General features: G+C 39.7%; 1 protein-coding gene across 7 annotated transcripts in view; it reads left to right on the top strand.

Moving 5' to 3' along the window:
- Positions 1-21,832, top strand: part of LOC106081057 (heterogeneous nuclear ribonucleoprotein L) — a 451,695-nt gene that overhangs the window by 404,770 nt on the left and 25,093 nt on the right. For 4 of the 7 annotated variants that reach the window (XM_013242758.2, XM_013242753.2, XM_013242755.2 and 1 more), the window contains 2 exons: positions 1,502-1,725; positions 4,282-4,377. In XM_013242758.2, the coding sequence (XP_013098212.1) occupies positions 1,502-1,725; positions 4,282-4,377 (320 nt within the window). The remainder of the gene's footprint in view (positions 1-1,501; positions 1,726-4,281; positions 4,378-21,832) is intronic. The other 3 variants (XM_013242759.2, XM_013242757.2, XM_013242756.2) reach the window with 2 other exon arrangements.

Here is a 21,832-nt window from a genome sequence, read left to right as displayed (position 1 = left end):
GCTTTTGAAGATAATGATAAGGTTATATATCCTCTACAAATGAGTAGAGGGTTGTGTATCCTAAAATGGGTAATCACTAAATTTGCCTTACTCCAGCTTCTTTCTTTCTCTCTTCCCTTCAAAAATCAAGACAATTTTTCATTTTCATTATTTGTTTATTTAACACTAATTCTTAAAATATTTCAAAGTCATTGTTAGTTGTCTTGACCCTTCAGACTTGAGAAAGTCTTGCAAAAAACTCCTTTCATTACTAAGAGAAATAAAATGGGGGCGGTTATACTAAGATTTATATTAATTACTAACTGAAAACTTTTCCACTCATGCCAACCGAGCAAATTATCATCCACATCATCATGAGTCTGAGCATTCCAATCCCTCTCCTCTGACCCATGCCATATCTGCTCAAAGGACACCAAACAAAGTTAAGTGGGTTAGCTGTTTCCAGAGAAAACCCATTGGGTCAACCACACTGCAAACCACAACATTTAAGTTAGGTGGACTATTTGCCTTAGTGTTTGTTAGTGAGAGTCTATATTGTGGTTGTTCATGTTAAGTCCTTGTTAGTGTTGCTTTAACACAAATCCTTGAAACAGTTGCACAACACATTCAAGGAAAAAAAGCCGTCTCTATTGTTATTCTCATGTTGACACTACCAGGAACGAGCTAGAAAAATATACAAAACTCTTGAATAATTTGTATGCCACCAAAATATTTATGGCGCAACAAACACTAAAACTCGGCAATAAAAACAAAACTTCAAGCGGCAATCCACAAATCGAGTACATGCAGGCAACAGTGAATACAAAATACGGAAAAAATAGGTTCTTTGGCACAAAAAGAGAAAGTCAAGGGTTTTGCATTGCAACCACAAACCGAAAAAAGTTTAAAACCCCATACTTAATCTCTTCCAACTGAGAGACAAAAGAGTTAGCATAAGAAAATAAAACAAGAAACTCAAGTGTAGTTTACAGCTTTGTTTTTAAAGTTAAACTAGTTTTTCTATACCACAAAGTTACAAACTTTGTTTATGCACATTTGTACCTGATTTTAGCTTTTTTATTCTATAAATAATTTTTGTTTAATTTTTTTTTTTTGTCTGCATGCCTTTAATCCTTTGTATAATTTAAAACATCCTTTTTTTCTTTTTTTTACACACTTTTTTATATATCAACGTCAACTCCAATCACAAATCCTGCTACCACTACTACTACTACTACTACTACCACCTATATATATATGTATATGTGTGTGTGTGTGTAACTGTACCTGTGCATGTTTATGTTAATGAATTCAAAAAAAAAAAACGCACACACATTCACCTACCACCACCACAACCATCACCAAATCAACGCGCACTTGTTGTTGTGAACGATGGGACCTCCATCCGTTTCCTTATCCACGCAATCTCCATATAAATAACTATGCCCAATCCTCTGCATCTATAAATGTCTCTCTGTGTGTGTGTATGTGTGTGTGCATATCTGTATGCGCCTATATACAGTTAGCCTAATATCGACTCCGTCAAATTTTTGTCCCTTTAAAGAACAACCATTGTTGGGACCAGGTGCCGCCTTCCCATCATTTGCCGGACCAGAATTCCATCCCACCACACCAGAAAATTGGAAAGGCGCCAGTGTACATCCCACAGCATTGATGAAGGAAACCGCTGCAATACCCGGCCGCAACACAGCCGTAGCAGCATTTACCGCCCAAGGACAAGCACAGGTGAGTTGAAAAGAGACAGCAACATTAATCTAATTTTTAAAAAGCCAAAATTTCAAAATCCCATTTCCATGTAAATGTAAAATTTTTCAAAATTTCCTTTGTAACGAAAGGATTTTTTTTTTTAAATCCTTTGTATGCAAATTTTTCAAAATTTCGAGACGAGCTCAATGATCAGAGATGCAAATGGAACGCCAAAAATAACATCACACACCAACCACTATGGGATGCGTTTCGTCTTTGGTTAGACGACTTTTCAACCATATAAGGTGTGATGGCTTCAAGGGCCGTGCGTTGGTATGTTGTATTTGAATCGTATTAATAGCGAAAACGCATCTATGATACAATTACCACGCTCGACAACCCTGTCTATTAGCTGTACTCTTTACCAATGCATGTATTTTTGTGTAATGACCGACATTCTGTCTGTGGCAAGTTACACTTCTTCCGTACTACACATGATTTTGTGTATCTTTTGGAACTTGTATTGATGGCTTCGAACGCTATACAATGGCAACGGCTCTCGCTGTTGTTCCGTGTGCCCAGGTTCGAATCTCGGCCGGGCTCTGCCGAAACTTGAAATATAAAAAATTCGGCAAAGCCCGGCCGGGATTCGAACCTGGAAACACGGAGCAACAGCGAGAGCCATTGCCGTTGTCTAGCGTTCGAAGCCATCAATACAACTTCCAACAGATGCACAAAATCATGTGTAGTACGGAAGAAGTGTAACTTGCCACAGACAGAATGTTGGTCATTAATTTTTGCAGGGATATCAAACTCAGACATAGCTTGAAATACCTTTGAACGTAAAGGAGTATCGAAGGCAGCTTTGTAGTCAACAAAGAGATGATAGGTGTTGATTTGTTATTCTCGGGTCTTTTTCAGGATCTGGCGCAGTGAAACTTGAAATATGAAAAATTCGGCAGAGCCCGGCCGGGATTCCAGCCTGGGCACACGGAGCAACAGCGAGAGCCGTTGCCGTTGTCTAGCGTTCGAAGCCATCAATACAACGTCCAACAGATGCACAAAATCATGTGTAGTACGGAAGAAGTGTAACTTGCCACAGACAGAATGTCGGTCATTATTTTTTGCAGGGATACCAAACTCAGACATGACTTGAAATACCTTTGAACGTAAAGGAGTATCGAAGGCAGCTTTGTAGTCAACAAAGAGATGATAGGTGTTGATTTGTCCTTCTTGGGTCTTTTCCAGGATTTGGCGCAGTGTGAATATCTGCTCTAGGGTGAATTTACCGCATTGATAGGACCCAATTATCTCATTGACTTTAGGTTTTAATCTTTCACACAGTATGCTCGATAGAATCTTGTATGCGATAGGGAGGAGACTTATTTCTCTGTAGTTTGAACATTCCGTCTTGTCTCCTTTCTTGTGTACGGGACATAGTATGCTGAGGTTCCAATCATCGGGTATGCGTTCTTCTAGCCAGATTGCGCAGATAAGCTGATGCATACCTTGCCTTACCAGCGTGTCGCCTCCTGTCTTAGATAGTTCAGCGGGTAACCCGTCGGCTCCTGCTGCCTTGTTGTTCTTTAGTCGGGTCACTGCTACTTGGACCTCATTTTGACTAGGGGGTAAACATTCTGTACCATCATCCGGGATTGATTCTGTGGTATCCTCTTCGCTGCCAACGTCGGACACTAGCAGTTGGGTAAAATGTTCTTTCCATATCCTCAGCATTTTGTCCGTGTCAGTTACCAGATTTCCTTCTTTGTCTCTGCAGGAGGGTGTGCCTGCACCAAAGCCATCGGTTTGATGTTTAATTCTTTGGTAGAATTGTCGGACTTCATTCTGATTCCTGTACATCTCAATTCGCTCACACTTACGTCTTTGCATTTCCTGTTTCCTTCTGCGGAATTGAAGTTTCTCCGGTCTCCTTTTTTCCCGATACCTCTCCTTCATCTGGCGCGTTGTTGCTGATTACAGGGTTGCTCTATATGCCGCATTCTTGGCTTCGTTGGCATCTCGACACTCTTGTTCATACCATGGGTTTCTTGGAGGAGGCTTCCGGTACCCAAGTACGGATTTCGCAACATTTCCCATGAAGTGGGCAATATTTTGCCACTGCGCCATTATATTATCGGAACAAGGAGTGCTCCGCCTACGTGGTGGCCTTATTTTTTCGAGCCTACGGCCCATCTGCATAGTGCCCAACCTTTGTGAGCCTTCTCAGTGCACTCCTGAATGTGACATTTCCAGTTCAATTCACCATCCAAGATTGGCTGTCATGTTCATTGCGTGTGTCTCTCTCACAATGCATTTGGCCACACACCCTATAGAATTGCCTACTTGTACCATGTTGCCGTGGCGTATACGTTACATTGTTAAAACACAACAACCATACGGCACATGGTCCAATAAAAATATTTTTAAATATTTATGGCACAGAGGATTCTTTAGGAAGATTTTGTTTTTATTTATTTTTCGTTAAATTTATTGGCAATTTTGAATTTATAAAATTTAATTTTATTTATTAAATTTATTAAAAAATTTTATATATAAGCAAAAATTTAATATGTCTCTCTCTTTATTATACGAAAGCAGGGAGCTGTCATGATGGTTTATGGCTTGGATCAGGATACATCGAACACAGATAAACTTTTCAATTTGGTGTGCTTGTATGGAAACGTTGCCAGGGTAAGTTACAAAACAAAAACACCATTCAAAATAATTTACATCAGAGAACTTTATATGAAGCTGCAATAAAAAACACAAACAAACAAACAACTCATTCTAAAAGTGCAATTAAAATGTCATCATATGGCATGCACTGCAATCCAAATATGTTTCCGAACGTTCTACCAAACCTTTATTAATAAAAATGTCAACTTGTTTGCTTATGGCAGTGTTAAGGTTAGTTTACTCTGCAACCATTTCAACAGGAGTTGTTTTCAAATTCATTAGTCGCTTTCAACTTAATGATTTGACAGTTTTTCTTTTATTACGATTTGAAATGGGCAACAGCAGCAAATGGTTTTGAATTTTTCAAAACAAAAGCTTAGGGAGGATAATGAAATGCTGGCATTTTATACCAATGCCAAAACTCTTTTTTGTATGAGTTGTTGTTCGAAGGAAAGCAACCATTTGGTTTATTGATTTTTTGCTTTAAAAATTGTTCAAAGTTTCTTCTACAGCTGCTCTATAGAACTTTAATGAATGTGTGCCATTAAAGTTTGGTTGAAAACAGCTGCTAGATTAAATTTGTCCTACTTACCATGTCATTAAATTTAATCATATTTAATGATGTCATTCAAAGGACATACATTTATAAGCTATAATTTTTGTCCATTATGGTTGTAAAACTTTTAGCTTCATTGGTTTAAAAAATTTAAAAAAAAAAAATATTTAGTAAAATTTAATAAAGTTTTTAAATTTACAAAAAAAAACAAGATTGCTAAAACAATGAGTAATAAATCCCCAAAAAAATCTTTAAAAATACTAAACATTAACATTGAATAAGAGCCAAGTTTTTTTCACTGCGAACCAATATTGGGATAACAAATGAGGCCTTTTATGAGCCCAAGACCTTAAATCGGGAACTCGGTATATTACGCAAATAAAGCCCCATCTCGATAATAATCAGTATGGGGATGGTGGGGAAACCTATCACACAACTCTTTGTGCCAAATTTCAGCGAAATCAGGTCTATTGTGGGCATAGGATGGTAAATCGGAAGATCGGTGTATATTGAGTAGTTTTTAACTTATGTTGACAAGTGCGTCTTATGCATAGTGTGATTGTTTATAGGCCTGATAGCTTAGCATTGCATGAAATGAAATAAATAAATTAAAAAAAAATCGAGTAATAAATAAAGTTTTTATTGGGTTCAGACCCCTTATCGGCAGACCGGTCTTTATGGCAGCTACATCTGGATATAGTCCGATCTGAACCATATTTAGATCGGGTGTCAGGAGGCTGAAAATAACTGACTTTTTTAAATTTTACCGAAATCGGGTAAAAAAAAGCTTTTATTGGCTTCAGAACATTTATCGGGAAATCGGTCTATATGAGAGCTATATCTAAACATAGTCCGATCCGAACCATATTTACGTCAGATATCGGGATGCTTAAAATAATACACTGTTGCAAATTTCAGCGAAATCGGGTAATAAATAAAGCTTTTATGGGCTTCAGACCCTTTATCTGGAGATCGGTCTATATGGCAGCTATATCCAAATATGGACCGATCTAACCCATATTTAGGTCAGATGTCGGGAGGCTTAAAATAACCCACTGTTGCAAATTTCAGCGAAATCGGGTAATAAATAAAACTTTTATGGGCTTCAGTCCCCTTATCGGCAGATCGGTCTATATGGCAGCTATATCTAGATATAGTCCGATTAGAACCATATTTAGGTCAGATGTTGGAAGGTCTTAACCTACTCACTGTTTTAAATTTCAGCGAAATCGGGTAATAAATAAAGCATTTATGGGCTTCAGTCCCCTTATCGGCAGATCGGTCTATATGGCAGCTATATCTAAATATAGTCCGATTAGAACCATATTTAGGTCAGATGTTGGGAGGTCTAAACCTACTCACTGTTTTAAATTTCAGCGAAATCGGGTAATAAATAAAGCTTTTATGGGCTTCAGACCCTTTATCGGAAAATCGGTCTATATAGCAGCTATATTCAAGTATGGTCCGATCTAACCCATATTTAGGTCAGATGCCGGGAGGCTTAAAATAACCCACTGTTGCAAATTTCTGTAAAATCGGGTAATAAATAAAGCTTTTATGGGCTTCAGACCCTTTATCGGGAGATCGGTCAATATGGTAGCTATATCTAAATATTATTCAATCTAAACCATATTTGAGTCAGTTCTCGAGAAGCCTTAAGCTACTCACTGTTTCAAATTTCAACAAAATCGGATGAAAAATAAAGTTTTTATGGGTATTAGACCCTTTATCGGAAAATCGGTCTATATAGCAGCTATATCCAAATATGGTCCGATTTGGTCCGTTCAAGAACTTAACCAGCGTGCATCAAAAAGACGTATCTGTGCCAAATTTCAGCTTAAAGGCTCTAGAGTGATTACAACAGACGGACGGACAGACGGATAGACGGACAGATACACGGACATCGTTAAATCGTCTTAGAATTTTACGACGATCCCAAATGTATATACTTTGTAGGGTCGGAAATTGATATTTCGATGTATTGCAAACGGAATGACTAAATGAATATATCCCCTAGCCTACGGTGGTGGGTATAAAAATATATATATGACATCGATATACAAATATAGACCGATATGGATTACATAAAGCAGGGATGTTAAAGATCCTAACAAAACTCATAGTGCCAAATTTCAGTGAAATAAGATAATAAATGAGCCTTTTATGGACCCAAGACCATAAATCGAGAAATCGCTATATAAGCTGTATCAAAATATAGGCCGATCTAGACTATACTGGATTCGACGGTCGAAGGACCTAACACAACTCATTGCGCCAAATTTCAACGATATCGGGTAATAAATCTGCCATTGTGGGTGAAGGCCACCATAGCGCAGAGGTTAGCATGTCCGCCTATGATGCTGGACGCATGGGTTCGAATCCTGGCGAGAGAATCAGAAAAAATGTTCAGCGGTGGTTTTCCCCTCCTAATGCTGACAACATTTGTGAGATACTACGCCATGTAAAACTTCTCTCCAACGAGGTGTAGCACTGCGGCACGCCGTTCGGACTCGGCTATAAAAAGGAGGTCCCTCATCATACGGCTTAAACTTCAATCGGACTGCACTCATTGATATGTGGGCAGTTTGCCCCTGTTCCTTAGTGGAACAAAATTTGCATTGTGGGCTCAAGCAAAATTTGCATTGTGGGCCCAAGACCTTAAATCGAGAGATCGGTCTATATGGGGGCTGTATCAAAATATAGTCCGTTCAAACATAACCTGTTTATGAGCAAAGAAAGAATCTGTGCAAAGATTTAGTTCAATATCTCTATTTTCAAATACTGTAGCATGATTTTACCAGAGAGATGTACGGATGGCGGACATGGCTAGATCGTCTACGATTTTTACGAAAATCAAGAATATATATAGACTTTATAGAATCGGTAATGAATATTTCAATGATTTGCAAACGGAATGACAAAATGAAAATGCCCCATCTTTTGGTGGTGCGTATAATAAAGAGATTAAAATAAATAAAATTATTTAAAAATTTTAAAAAGAAAGAACAAAATTTCCAAAAATTTAAAAACATTCTTAAAAAATAAAAAAAAATAAATAAAAATCAGATGGAAAAAATGTGCTAGTCTTGGGCGGGCTGAATCTTTTGAACCCACCACCATTGATTCTGCCGAAAATTTATACAACAGAAGTTAAATAGACTTCTATACGGATGGTTTGAAACTAAACGCCCTGGTGGGCATTGAGTTGTACTCTATGGATCTAGAACTGGTCATATCGAAAAAGTTACCCGACCACTGCAGTGTGTATCACACGGAGATCCTTGCAATCAAGGACTTAAATATCTTCTAAATAAATAAATTTATGTGAAGGGCATAATTTTACACTATGTACCAATTTTCTGCCAAACCTGGCAAAAATTTAAGTTTCTAGGAGCTAAACATGGGAGCCATACCAGTTTGAAGACAGATTTCATGAAAGGTTAGGTTAGTTTGAAAAGAGAATGCGTATATTAATCCGCCCCATGCCACTATGGACATACACCTTAGACAGTAATCGGCTTGTTGTGCGCTCTAAAAACTAAAAAGTAAGGTGCTATTGTACTTAAAAAATCCGTAATAGTTGTCCATACCACGCCTCTAAGTTAGTTCCTACCTATGTGCCGGTCTGTTAGCCGCGAGAGCCGGCCAATGACATAGGAAATGCTCCAGTGTGTCATCATCTTCCCTGCATGCCCAACACGTGCTAATTTACAAAAGTGAGCTCGTAGTTCTATGTGTCCCGTTATGATACCCCATAGGATTTTCGCCGGCCTACCAAACGTTTCGCTATTCCACAATGTTACATGGGCATTCGTCGTCCACGCCCTTAACTCGGACTGCGTCGACCCGAAAGGCTTCGGATTAACCAAGTTTTTTGACGGCAGTTCTCTGGCCGTTGCTGCCAAAGCGTCTGCTTTCTCATGCCCAGTTACTCCGCTATGGCCGGCACCCAAACGAGGCTGATGGTGCCATCCTCAGTTAATCTCCTTCTTACATTCCAAGACTGTTCGTGAACTACCGTCTTGGTTGTTAGAGCCACGCCATACACGACGTCTTCGCATTAACACCTCACCACCTCACGCATTCCGTAATCGCCCGGATCTCCGCACCGTATTATGGTCAGGCAGTCTAAAACAGATCTCAGTCTCTGGGTTGTCAGTGTAGACCCCCAGGGCCCACTCTGTCCTCTAGCTTTGATCCTTCCGTGTAACATGATCTTCCAGATGAGAATACTAGGGTTCTGTCAATCCAACACAGTGCCGCTGGCAGCAATGCATCGCACCCGACCTCAAGTGTCATCTCAGGTATCCGATCGGAAACCTCTTCCAATCCTTCCAGGTTTCCTATCATCACCTCAAATATTCCGCGATGGTATGAGCTGGGCACTGTGTCGGTACGCACATTGTTAAAAGCCCCCTCGATGTCAATGTATACCGCCATTGTGTACGTTTTAGCATCGAAGAATCATTCTATTTTATTTATAACTTGCCGGGTTTGGGTATAAACACCCCCCTTGCCTGCTGCCAGGCTTTCAGAGTATATGCAAGTCCCAGGCATGCCGTGAAAGGAAAAGTCGTCGTGCAAAATTGCAGTCAAATCGGATAAGAATTGCGCCCTCTAGTTTGTCATGAAGTATTCAAAAGTTAGCGTACATTCTTAAAAAATCATCAACTTAAAATATCATGCCGATCAAAAATATACATTTATAGTTTATGGGGTATTAGACCCATATTTAAAGGTTTTGCTAACGAAATAATGAAGTTGGAATGCCGCTATCCTTTAGTGGAGCTTATATAAGACCAATAAGATTTTAAATTTCTCCATGGATGGAAACTTTTAAAGCAAAATATTGTTATTGCAAATTGCCATTATTGTTGTTTCTCCCAGCAACTTGCTTAAATCCCTCTCTCTCTTGTTATACAAAAAAAAAGACTTTTCATTGGCGTTTTTATTTTGAATCACCACACAGCAAAGACTCAAATCTGCATCAACAAAATAAGCGATAGAATTGTGTGTTATTTATTTTTCCACCCTAACATTTTATTACAAAAACAACACAAGAAACAGAAACCTCAGTTATTTCAAAAAATTACATCCTTTGTATCTGTGGTGTTTGTGCTACGAGCGACGAGTGTGAGTGTGAGTGTATATGCGAGGGTAAACAAAGTGAATTGCAAGCATTTTTCAGGGATTTTTTATTGTGAACCAAGTCAAGTACCAAAGTCTGTCTCTTTCTCTTTCTCTCTCTTGCCCTCGCACACTACTAACCAACCACTCACATAAACATTCATTTTAGTGCTCTAATACTCTTGTTGTTGTTTTTGTTTTTATTAGATGTTGTTGTTCGTTGCTATGTAGTATTGTTGTTGTTGGTGCTAGTGCCGAGTGGTGATGGGGTGGCGTTGTTTGTTGGTGTATTTCATTTTATTGTCAATTGTACCTTTGAGATTTTTCGTTTATTGTTTTGACATGACTCTTGTCGTCGTCGTCGTCGTCATCGTCATCCTCGTTGTCGTTGGCTCTTGTTATTGTTGTTGCTGTTGCTAATGTCGCTGTTGGCACTGCTGTTGGTTTTGCTGTTGTGAGCTAGATTTTGTTATGTTGTTGCTGTTGTTTTTTTTTTGTTTTTGCTCTTTGGCCAAAGCATTATAATTTTTTAGCTGCTTTTGGGCTTTGTTTAAAGTGTGTAAATATAAATGAAAAAGAAATATAAACAAACTGAAATACAAAGCAGATTGAGTTTTTTTTTTTTTTGTAAGAGAGAGGGCAAGTGTTTTTTTTTTTTTGTTTGTATGTATGTTTTTTTGTATAAAATAACAACAAATAAATGCAAATTGCTGTCAAGTGTTACGACACTGAAAATGAAAGCAAACTAAATTGAAAAAATACCAAACATTAGAAGATAATGTGGGGGGGAAATTGCAAACACATACCAAAGCATTTGCCCATTCACGCATACCTCCTCCATGCATTCTCCTTTCACATACACATTTGTAATGCATATAAAATTCAAAGTTTTATGTTCCCATGTACCTCCTTTTGTAATTATAAACATGTCCATGTTTTGTCTTGAGACCCTTAATAATAAAACAATAAAGTTTTTCAACAAATGTAAGACAAAGCTTATAAAATATTTTCCAAATGTTTATCTCACTCTCGAGATGGCAGCCTGGGATTATTGCAGTTGACTTCAGGAGCAGCATTGTTAAAATAAATGAAATAAATAATTGATGTTCGTTGTCATCCTGGCGACCCTAAAGCCTCGCTGGAACACATGGGACCTCGGAAAAACTCGTTTGTTACATATTTCAATGACTTGTTGGAACATACAAGTACATTTTTCAGCTTTTTTTTTTTCGTTGTCATTTCAAATTTTATGGTTGAATTTGCTTAATGCCCTTGATGTTTACCCGTCATTTGCTGATTGCTTGGTCCTTATTTCCCTTGCATTTTCCGGCAGGTTAAGGGGACATTGTTGCTGGCTCATTTTTAACATTTGAAGATTTCAATTCATTTATCACAGCCAAGCAGGGTTGCCATCATAAAAACGACAATGTGAACCTTGTCAAATCAATGTTGAAAAATTTAGATATAGAGCTGAAACTTTGCACAGATAATTTTTCGGTTAAGTTTTAAGATGGCCTTTATCAGACTATATCTCGATATAGCCCCCATATAGACCGATTCGTCGATTTATTGTCCGATTTCGCTTAAATTTGGTACATTTAGTTGTGCTATGCCTCTCGATATTTCTGTTCAAGACGGCCCAGATTTGGTTGTATTTGGATATAGCCGTCTTGTATATCAGTCTCCCGTTTTAAGGTCTTATGCCCATAAAATGCGCATTTATAAACTGATTTTGCTGAAATGTGACACCATGAGTTGCGTTAATCCTCTTGACATTTGTCCCGAGTACGATAAAAATCGGACTATATGCTTATATAGCTGCCATTTATAGCGATCTCCCAAAGAAAGTTCTTGGGCCCCCAAAAGCAGTCTTTATTAACCGATTTCACTGAAATTTGGCACAACGTGCTATGTTAGGCTTTTCGGCATACGTTCCTTATAAACTTCAGTTTGGTCTAAATTTGGATATAGCTGCCATATACACCGAACTTCCGATCTAAGTTATTGGCCCCATAAAAGGTTAAATTTATTAACCGATTTCTCTAAAATTTCGTACAAAGAATTGTATTAGAATAGTACATATCCTCCCTGAATATGGTGGAGCTCGGGTTATATTTAGATATAACTCCATATAACCGTGTTATTATATGGTTCCGAGGTATGGGTACTAGGGAAAGCAAACGAGGCAGTGTGTGAGAGAAAGATTCTTCGAAAAATTTATGGACCAGTTTTCATTGATGGAGAGTATCGACATTGTATGAACCACGGACACTATGTGCTGTATGACAACGTTAGCATAGTTGAATATAGGACAACAAGCGAACTGCTTAAATACAAACAGTATGCCTGTGGAAAGGGAAATTCAGCGGAGACTGCCCTGCATGAGTTTGTGCATAATAGAGAAAAATCATTCGATGCCAAGAAGCACACATTAAAATATACTCGATTCATTCGACTCCGCTCAAGAGCACACATCTTCTGTGCATTGAATTATACTCGATTCATTCGACTCCACTCAAAAATGGTCAGCAAATCCTGGCAGAGTGTATCGTCCATAACCCGCCTCTTGTTCTCAATCTCTCGAAGACTAGGCCTATGGTCGAATGAGTACGAATGACAGTGATTACTTTCATCCGCAAATGAGTAGATCGGATACGATGTCTGACTCATCAAATCGTTGATGAAAATAAGAAAAAGAGAGGGAGAAAGAATAGAGCCCTGGGGTACACCTGCGGTCAATTTATGCTTATTGGATGAGAACCCATCTATAACGACTCGTATAGTGCGACCTCTGAGAAAGCTCGAAATAAATCAAACGAAGCCATTACCGACACCAAATACGATGAGGACCACGCCCACTAGAACACTGGATACTATTCTAGACCCATTGACAAACAGATGTGAGGCCGCTACTGCGGCTGTGAGACTTAAGGTGATGGAAGAATGGATAAAGGATAGGAGCAGGCCATACCATCGTGGCGACTATCGGAAACCCGGATGGATTAGAAGAAGTTTCCGATCGGATACCTGAGATGATATTTGAGGTCGACTGCAAGACGCTGCCGCTAGAGGCACAGTCTTGGATTGACGGAACTCTGATATTGCCATCTGGGAGATCATGCTATACAGATGGATCAAAGATTGAGGGGTATATATGATTGGGCTGAAATTCTTCATAATGACTTTTAATCTGACCTTCATCATCCAAGCCAAGCATGGTCTGAATCGGTCCATAATCTGCAAAGGCTCCATATATATCTGTCTATTGATTTGACTTCTTGTGTACCTACAGGAAGCAGAACATAACTCCAATCATCTTTTTTTAGTCTCTGCCTATAAATGGAAACCGTGCAAAGACCTTACAAATACGATCACTGGTAGACGGTATATAAGATTCAGTGCGGCCGAATATGATACATTTTTACTTGTTATACCTACCATCATAGGATGGGGGTATACTAATCTAGTCATTCCGTTTGTAACACCTCCATATAGTCGTCTAAGATCCCATAAAGTATATATATTCTTGATTGCCCGGCGCTCTGAATCGATCTAGCCATGTCCGTCCGTCCGTCTGTCGAAATCACTATAGCTATCGAATGCGTTAAGCTAGCCTCTTGAAATTTTGCACAGATACTTAATATTGATGTGAGTCATTGGAGATTGCAAATGGGTCATATCGGTTCAGATATAGATATAGTTTCCATATGAACCGATCTCACGATTCGTTGTCTTGAGCCGCTGGAAGTCGCAATTTTTGTCCGATTTGGCTGAAATTTTGCATATAGTGTTCTGTTATGACTTTCAACAACTGTGTTCAGTACTGTCAAAATCGGTCTATAATCTGATATTGCTCCCATATAAACCGACCTCCCGATTTGACTTCTTAAGCTCTTACAAGCCGTAATTTTTGTCCGATTAGGCTCAAATTTTGCATGCGGTGTTCTGTTACGACTTGCAACAATGGTCCAAATCAGTCTATAACCTGACGGTCTCTCGATCATCCTTGTTCGGTTCCCAGAAGCTTGAATTTTTGCTGGTTTGACAGAGGTTTGGTATTTAGAATAAAATTATGCCCTTGAACTACAATAAATTTATTTTGTATAAATTTTTTCCAGAATCCATGGTGGTGGGTCCCAAGATTCGACCCATCCGAACTTAGCATGCTTTTATTTGTTTTACTTTCGTTAATTTTTTCTTTGAAATTAAAAAAAAAAATAAACAACGGCAACCCTGCAACTCAGCTCTGTTCAACTTGTTGTATGACTTGCCTCTCACAATATTCCTATAACAGATCTTTTGATGGTCTCACGTCAATGCTGCCAAATGGGGTTATTGTTGTTGCCGTTAGTACAGCCATTATCTCTTCAATTTTCATTCATTTATCATTGCTCTCTTTGCAGCTACTGAGCTTAGGTATTTGGGCTCTGTAGAAGAGACCATGCTGAAAAGAAGCTGCCTTAAACAAATGATTTAAGTCAAGATTATTTTTGCAAGATAGCCATATTTGTTATAAGACAAGACGGGGCTGACATTATTGTGGCTTAAATGGATGAATATTTTTTGGTAAGATAACAACAGGATTGAATATTTTTGTTGCTGTCATCTATCGTCCCCTGGAATTATTTTGTGCCTAATGTGTTATAAACATTTGTTCTGCTCTGAGAATTATGTGAGGCTTTATACAGTTTGACATTGGCATTAGCTGTTGCCACTAGCCCATGTGTGTGTGCGAGAGTGTGTGTGTATGTAAGGTACACCGTTTATTTCCCAAAGGTTATTTGTGTTCTATTTGAAATGATATTTTATTACATTGAAATTGTGAGGGAGGGTTAACACCATGGCATTTTATTGTTTAAAAAGTGATTTGTTGGTGTACGCAGAAAAAATACAATAACAGCGGTGTATGTAGAAAAAGTACAATAACACACTCATATTACCTTTTTTGGATAATGATAAAATGTGATTTTCTTATTGACAGTCGTAATATTTTTAATGGTGAAAACAAAATTATGTATCAATTAGTATAAGGTTGAGCAATCCCTTAATGGAGGTTTTTACGGAAAGGGTTTTCTAATGAAAGAAAGCTACACAATATAAAAACAAGTAAAAAGGCGTTAAGTTCGGCCGGGCCGAACTTTGGATACCCACCACCTCGGGTATATATGTACACCACCTTTCATCAAAATTCGGTAAAAATTTCATACCTTATACTCATATACCTCATACCGATCTGAACTATTTACGACACGCATGTCGAAAAGCCAAACATAAGTCACTGTGTCAAATTTCAGTGAAATCGGATTATAAATGCGCCTTTTATGGGGCCAAGACTTTAAATCGAGATATCGGCCTACATGGCAGCTATATCCAAATCTGGACCGATTTGGGCCAAGTTGCATAAACGTCGAAGAGCCTAACACTAAGCACTGTCCCAAATTTCGGCGAAATCGGACAATAAATGCCTCTTTTATGGGCCCTAAACCTTAAATCCAGAGATCGGTCTATATGGCAGCTATATTCAAATCTGGACCGATCTGGGCAAAATTGAAGAAGGACGTCGAAGAGCCTAACCAAACTCACTGTCTCAAATTTTAGCGACATCGGACAATAAATGCGTCTTTTATGGCCCCAAAACCTAAAACCTAGATATCGGTCTCTATGGCAGCTATATCCAAATCTGGACCGATCTGTGCGATATTGCAGAAGTATGTCAAGGGGCTTAACTTAACTCACTGTTCCAAATTTCGGCGACATCGGACAATAAATGAGCATTTTATGGGCCCAAAACCATAAATCAAGAAATCGGTCTATATGGCAGCTATATTCAAATTTGAACCGATCTGGACCAAATTGAAGAAAAATGTCGAAGGGCCTAACACAACTCACTGTCCCAAATTTCAGCAAAATCGGATAATGAATGTGGCTATTATGGGCCTTACACCATAAATCGGAGGATCGATCTATATGGCAGCTATATCCAAATCTGAAGCGATCTGGGCCAATTTAACGAAGGATGTCGATGGGCCTTACACAATTCAATGTCCCGAATTTCATCAAAATCGGACCATAAATGTGGCTTTTATGGGCCTTAGACCCTAAATCGGGGGATCGGTCTATATGGCAGCTATATCCAAATCTGGACCGATCTGAGCCAAATTGACAGAGGATGTCGAAGGGCGTAACACAACTCACTGTCGCAAATTTCAACAAAATCGAATAATAAATGTAGCTTTTATGGGCCTAAGACCCTAAATCGGCGGATCGGTCTATATGGGGGCTATATCAAGATATAGACCGATATAGCCCATCTTCGAACTTAACCTGCTTATGAACAAAAAAAGAATCTGTGCAAAATTTCAGTTCAATATTTCTATTTTTAAAGTCTGTAGCGTGATTTCAACAGACAGACGGACAGACGGACGGACATGGCTAGATCGTCTTAGATTTTCACGCTGATCAAGAATATATATACTTTATAGGGTCGGAAATGGATATTTCGATGTGTTGCAAACGGAATGACAAAATGAATATACCCCCATCCTTCGGTGGTGGGTATAATAAAATAGTGTATTTTTTATACCCACCACCGAAGGATGGAGGTATATTAATATTGTCATTCCTTTGCAATACTTCGAAATATCCATTTCAGACCCTACAATGAATATATATTCTTGATCAGCGTAAAAATCGAAGACGATCTAGCCATGTCCGTCTGTCTGTTCGTCCGTCCGACTGTCCGTCCGTCTGTCCATCCGTCTGTCCGTCTGTCTGTTGAAATCACGCTACAGTTTTTAAAAGTCTTTTGTTCATAAGCAGGTTAAGTTCGGAGATGGGCTATATCGGATTATATCTTGATATAGCCCCCATATAGACCGATCCGCCGATTTAGGGTCTTAGGCCCTTAAAAGCCCCATTTATTATCCGATTTTGCTGAAATTTGGGACGGTGAGTTATGTTAGGCTCTTCGACATCCTTCTTCGATTTGGCCCAAATCAGTCAAGATTTGCGCACATAAAAGGCGCATTTATTGTCCAATTTCGCCGAAATTTGGGACAGTGAGTTATGTTAGGCCCTTCAACATCCTTCTTTAATTTGGCCCAGATCGGTCCAGATTTGGATATAGCTGCCATATAGACCGATCTCTCAATTTAAGGCTTTGGTCCCATGAAATGCGCATTTATTATCCGATATCGCAGAAATTTGAGGCAGCGTGTTGTGCTAGGCCCTTCAACATCCTTCTTTAATTTGGCCCAGATCGGTCCGGATTTGGATATAGCTGTCATATATATACCGATCCGCCGATTTAGGGTCTTAGGCCCATAAAAGTCACATTTATTATCCGATTTTGCCAAAATTCGGGACAATGATTTGTGCTAGGCCCTTCAACATCCTTCTTTAATTTGGCCCCGATCGGTCCTGATTCGAATATAGCTGCCATATAGACCGATCCACCGATTTAAGGTCTTGCGCCCATAAAAGGCACATTTATTGTCCGATGTCTCCGAAATTTGGGACAGTGAGTTATGATAGGCCCCTCAACATCTTTCTGCAAAAATCATAGATCGGTCCGGATTTGGATATTTGGGCCCACGAACGATGCATTTATTGTCAGATGCCGCCGAAATTTGAAACAGTGAGTTGTGTTGGGCCCTTCGACATTTTTGTTCAATTTGGCCAAATTTGGATATAGCTTCCATATAAACCAGTCTATCGATCATCCTTGTTCGGTTCCTAGAAACTTTAATTTTTGCTGGTCTGACAGAAATTTGGTATGTAGAAAAAAATTATGCCCTTCAACTAAATTTATTTTGTATAAATTTAAGGAGAATTCATGGTGGTGGATACAGCCCGGCCGAACTTAGCACGTTTTACTTGTTTTACTTCTGCAGGAGGATGTTCTTTAGGAAGTGGGTAAAACCAGTACTAACCTATGGGGCACTGGTGTGGCGGAGGGCCATGGATAAGATAAGGACTCGTACGAGAGAATTCCAAAAAGTCCAGAGACTGGCCTGCGTCTGAGTCATAGGGGCACTAAGATCCGCACCGCAGTCAGGTCTGGAAGCGATTCTGGATATGCAGCCCATTGGGCCCTTATTTGGAACTGCGTCGCCAAGGTCGCGCTTAGGCTGATGAAGGAGGAAAGTTACGGTCACAGTTCTATTCTAGATGTTATGGATGCGGTGGCTAGACTGAGGACGATCTTCGACTATCTGGCACCGGCAACGATTAAAATAAGGAAATTCTTACTTTACTTTAATTGGCTTTGACAGAACATTTGTCCTATTTGTCGAACGTAGAATAGCGTTCCAAGCGCCTCGATCTTCTGCGCTTATTCTAAAGTCTCTGACATCAGGTTTCGAAGTGTCTCCCACCACTTGATCTTTCCATTGGATTTTTGGCCGGGACGACCATGTGCATGTACCACCGTAATTGGCTTCAAATAACTTCTTTGCCGACAACGAGACCTAGCCAACGCAACCGTTGTATTTTGATACGTGTAACTATGCTATCGTCGTCATACAGCTTGTGATTCATACGATGACTATATTCTCCATTAACGCTAACTGGTCCATATATTTTACGAAGAATATTTTCTCTCAAATACTCCAAGCACTGCCTCGTCTTTTTTCACAATAAGGACATTCAGGATTCGCTTTCTCGGGAGGAATGAATGGAAGGCGAATGTTATGTTTGAGGAATATGAGACCACGATCTTCACTGATGACTACAAGATGGAGTCATGGACTGGATTGGGGTTCTACTCCGACACACTCAATATCGGTATGTCTCTGAGACTGGCGGACGAGTGCTCAGTCTTTAAGGCAGAAGTCTGGATAGGCTCCGAATCCACGATGTAACACTGACATGGGTTACCGACATGTAGGGACTTCAGGGAATGAGGAGCGAACGCCAAGAGGCCCGGCAAATCAGTTACCTGAATAGGCTCCGAATCCAAGATATGACGCTGACATGGGTTCCCGGACATGAAGGGATTTCAGAGAATGAGCCGGGCGAATTAGTAATCGATCGGGCGAATCAGTTACCTGGATAGGCTCCGCATCCACGATATGACGCTGACATGGGTTCCCAAACATGAAGGGATTTCAGAGAATGAAGGGTGGATAAGTGTGCAAGGAGGGGTTCGCCGGCGCCGGACGACCCAGTAACCGGTCTTATCTGCGTCTCATTTGTCCAGCTACTGAACGTAATTAATGAGATGGCTAGAGCGGCGTAGGTGGAAAGATGGGACTCGGTCATCGGGACTGTCATCAACCGGGAAGGATGGAGAGTTGCGGGCGTGCGATAAGAGTTCTCTGAGTACTTTAACAGAGGTCATTACCGGGCACTGTGTCATAGGCCGCATGGCGGCGCGCATGGGAACACCGCACATTGATTGCTGCAGGATTTGTCTTGAAGAGGATGGGGAAAGGACTATTGAGCATTTGTTCTGTTTATGCCCTGGTCGGCAGGGACGCAGGCTCTATTTTCTGGGGAGGCGGTTCTTCTGCGATCTAAGTAATCGGTCGGGTGAACCAGTTACCTGGATAGGCTCCAATTCCACGATATGACACTGTCATGGGTTCCCGGACATGAAGGGATTTCAGAGAATGAAGGGCGGATAAGAGTACTCGCCGGCGCCGGACCACCCAGTAAGCGGTCTTACCTGCGTCTCATTTGTCCAGCTACTGAACATAGTAGATGAGATGGCTAGAGCGGCGTAGGTGGAAAGATGGGATTCGGCCATCGGGACTGTCATCAACCGGCGGGGATGAAGAAGTTACGGTCGTTCGACAAGAGTTCGCTGAGTACTTTAACAAAGGTCATAAACGGACACTGCGCATGGGAACACCGCGCATTGACTGCTGCAGAATTTATCTTGAAGAAGATGGGGAAAGGACTATTGAGCACATGTTCTGTTCATGCCCAGGTCGGCAGGCTCTCTTTTCTGGGGAGGCGGTTCTTCAGCGATCTGGCTGATTTTGCGAACTTACCTTTGGTAGGTCTCCTGAGTTTTGTGAACGGAGGGGATAGCTCCGACGGGGGTGTCATAAGATTCGGGGAAGCCACATACCTGTTTGCGTGAGGGACTAGAGATGGCAAACTATCGATAACAGCAACATTCGATATTTTCGATATTTCTTATAATAAATATCGATAGTATCGATACTATCGTTATTTTCCCATCACATATACTTCAAATGAAAATGAGAAATAAAAATCAGAAGATCGATTTAAAATCAATATTAATGCACAGACCTTACCTTGACTTTAGTGCCAAAGACATCTCTTTAAGATATTTTCCTAAACTTAACAAATTCTCCATCAACTATTAAATTTTTATTATAAAACTAAATGTTATTTTCTACCATATGTTGTTACTAGCACGTACATAACTATTGCCATTTGTTTTACTATCTCTTCCATGTTTCTTCTCTCTTATATCCATTTCCGTTTTATGTTATTTTAATGTCATTCTTCATTCATCCATCATTCGTTTGGCCAAGACAGATGGATACATGCTGAAAGCACAAAATTAAAATGGCACAAATGATCAATGGCCAATCTAGGGGGGGTGTTCATCGTGCTCGAAATACGCTTGTCCAGCTTATCATAGATTATCTGCAGTTAATTATGTTTTTGGCCATTACATCTGCAACATTGCTATCGTTATTATTGTTATGAAGACATTAAACAACGACAACGATAACAATGCAACTATTGTTATTATCCAGCCTTGGAAATGCCAATCTTCGTTTAATAAACAAATAACCATTAAAATCCCCTCTTACTCCACCTCCAGTTCATTAGCTACGCCAGCAGCATTACTACTGTCAGAAATGGACATATCCTTATAGCATTCATCCTTCTGTCTTTGTAGCTTTTTAATGTAACTTTGTTAAATGATGCGTGTATTTTCTCTTGTTCTTCTTCTGCGATGTTATCTCTTGTTTGTGTTTTAATTTTTCTTATATACTCGTATAATGAAAATACGAAATTAATTCTTTTATAATTGTGACAGTCGAAGTGGGAGGGTGGGAGTGGTGTTTTAAATCTGTATTTGCTGTTTTCTTCATTAGCTGCTATTGTTGGAATATTCCTTTTTGTGTTTTTAGAGTACCCAATTAATTTTTTTTTTTTGTTTTTTCCCTCGAATACATGAAAAGCCAAAATGGAAGTGGCCAAAGTTGCTATGTTTGTGTGTGTGTGTTTTTTGGATTTTTCTTGGTATGCCGCCTTCTTCCTTGTTGTCGCTGTCGGCGCCTTTTCTATATTCTAATCATAAAAAATTGCGTTTAATTAGCTTATAAATGAAAATGGCACAGAATATGAAGCTGGTTTTAATTTCATCTCTCTTATTTCTGTGTCTGCGTTTTATAGTAGACTATGTACAGTAAAAACACTTGAGACTAAGACATCATGTTTCTCAACTCAAATTGCCTGAAAATATGCAATGAAAATTTGTTGTGACAAAAACTTTGGTTATTCACCATAGGTGAGTTCATTCGAAGGCCAGCTTGGCCCATTGTAATACTCCAAAAAGAAAGAAAAGAGAAAGAAGACCTCGAAGAATAAAAGAAACTGGACGAATGGAGAACCAGAGCGGAGGGTGAAACGCATATCCCTCACGCAAACACGTATGTACCTTCACCGAATAATATGACACCCCCCAGGGACGCAGGCTCTCTTTTCTGGGGAGACGGTTCTTCTGCGGTGTGGGTGATCTTGCGAACGTACCTTTAGGAGGTCTCCTGAGTTTTGTGGACGTAGGGGAAGGAAGGTACG

The sequence above is a fragment of the Stomoxys calcitrans genome, chromosome 5 (genome assembly GCF_963082655.1).
Source record: "Stomoxys calcitrans chromosome 5, idStoCalc2.1, whole genome shotgun sequence".
NCBI classification, from domain to species: Eukaryota; Metazoa; Arthropoda; class Insecta; order Diptera; family Muscidae; genus Stomoxys; species Stomoxys calcitrans.
Note: the sequence above shows the minus strand (reverse complement) of the source record. Positions and strands in the feature narration are given on the sequence as shown.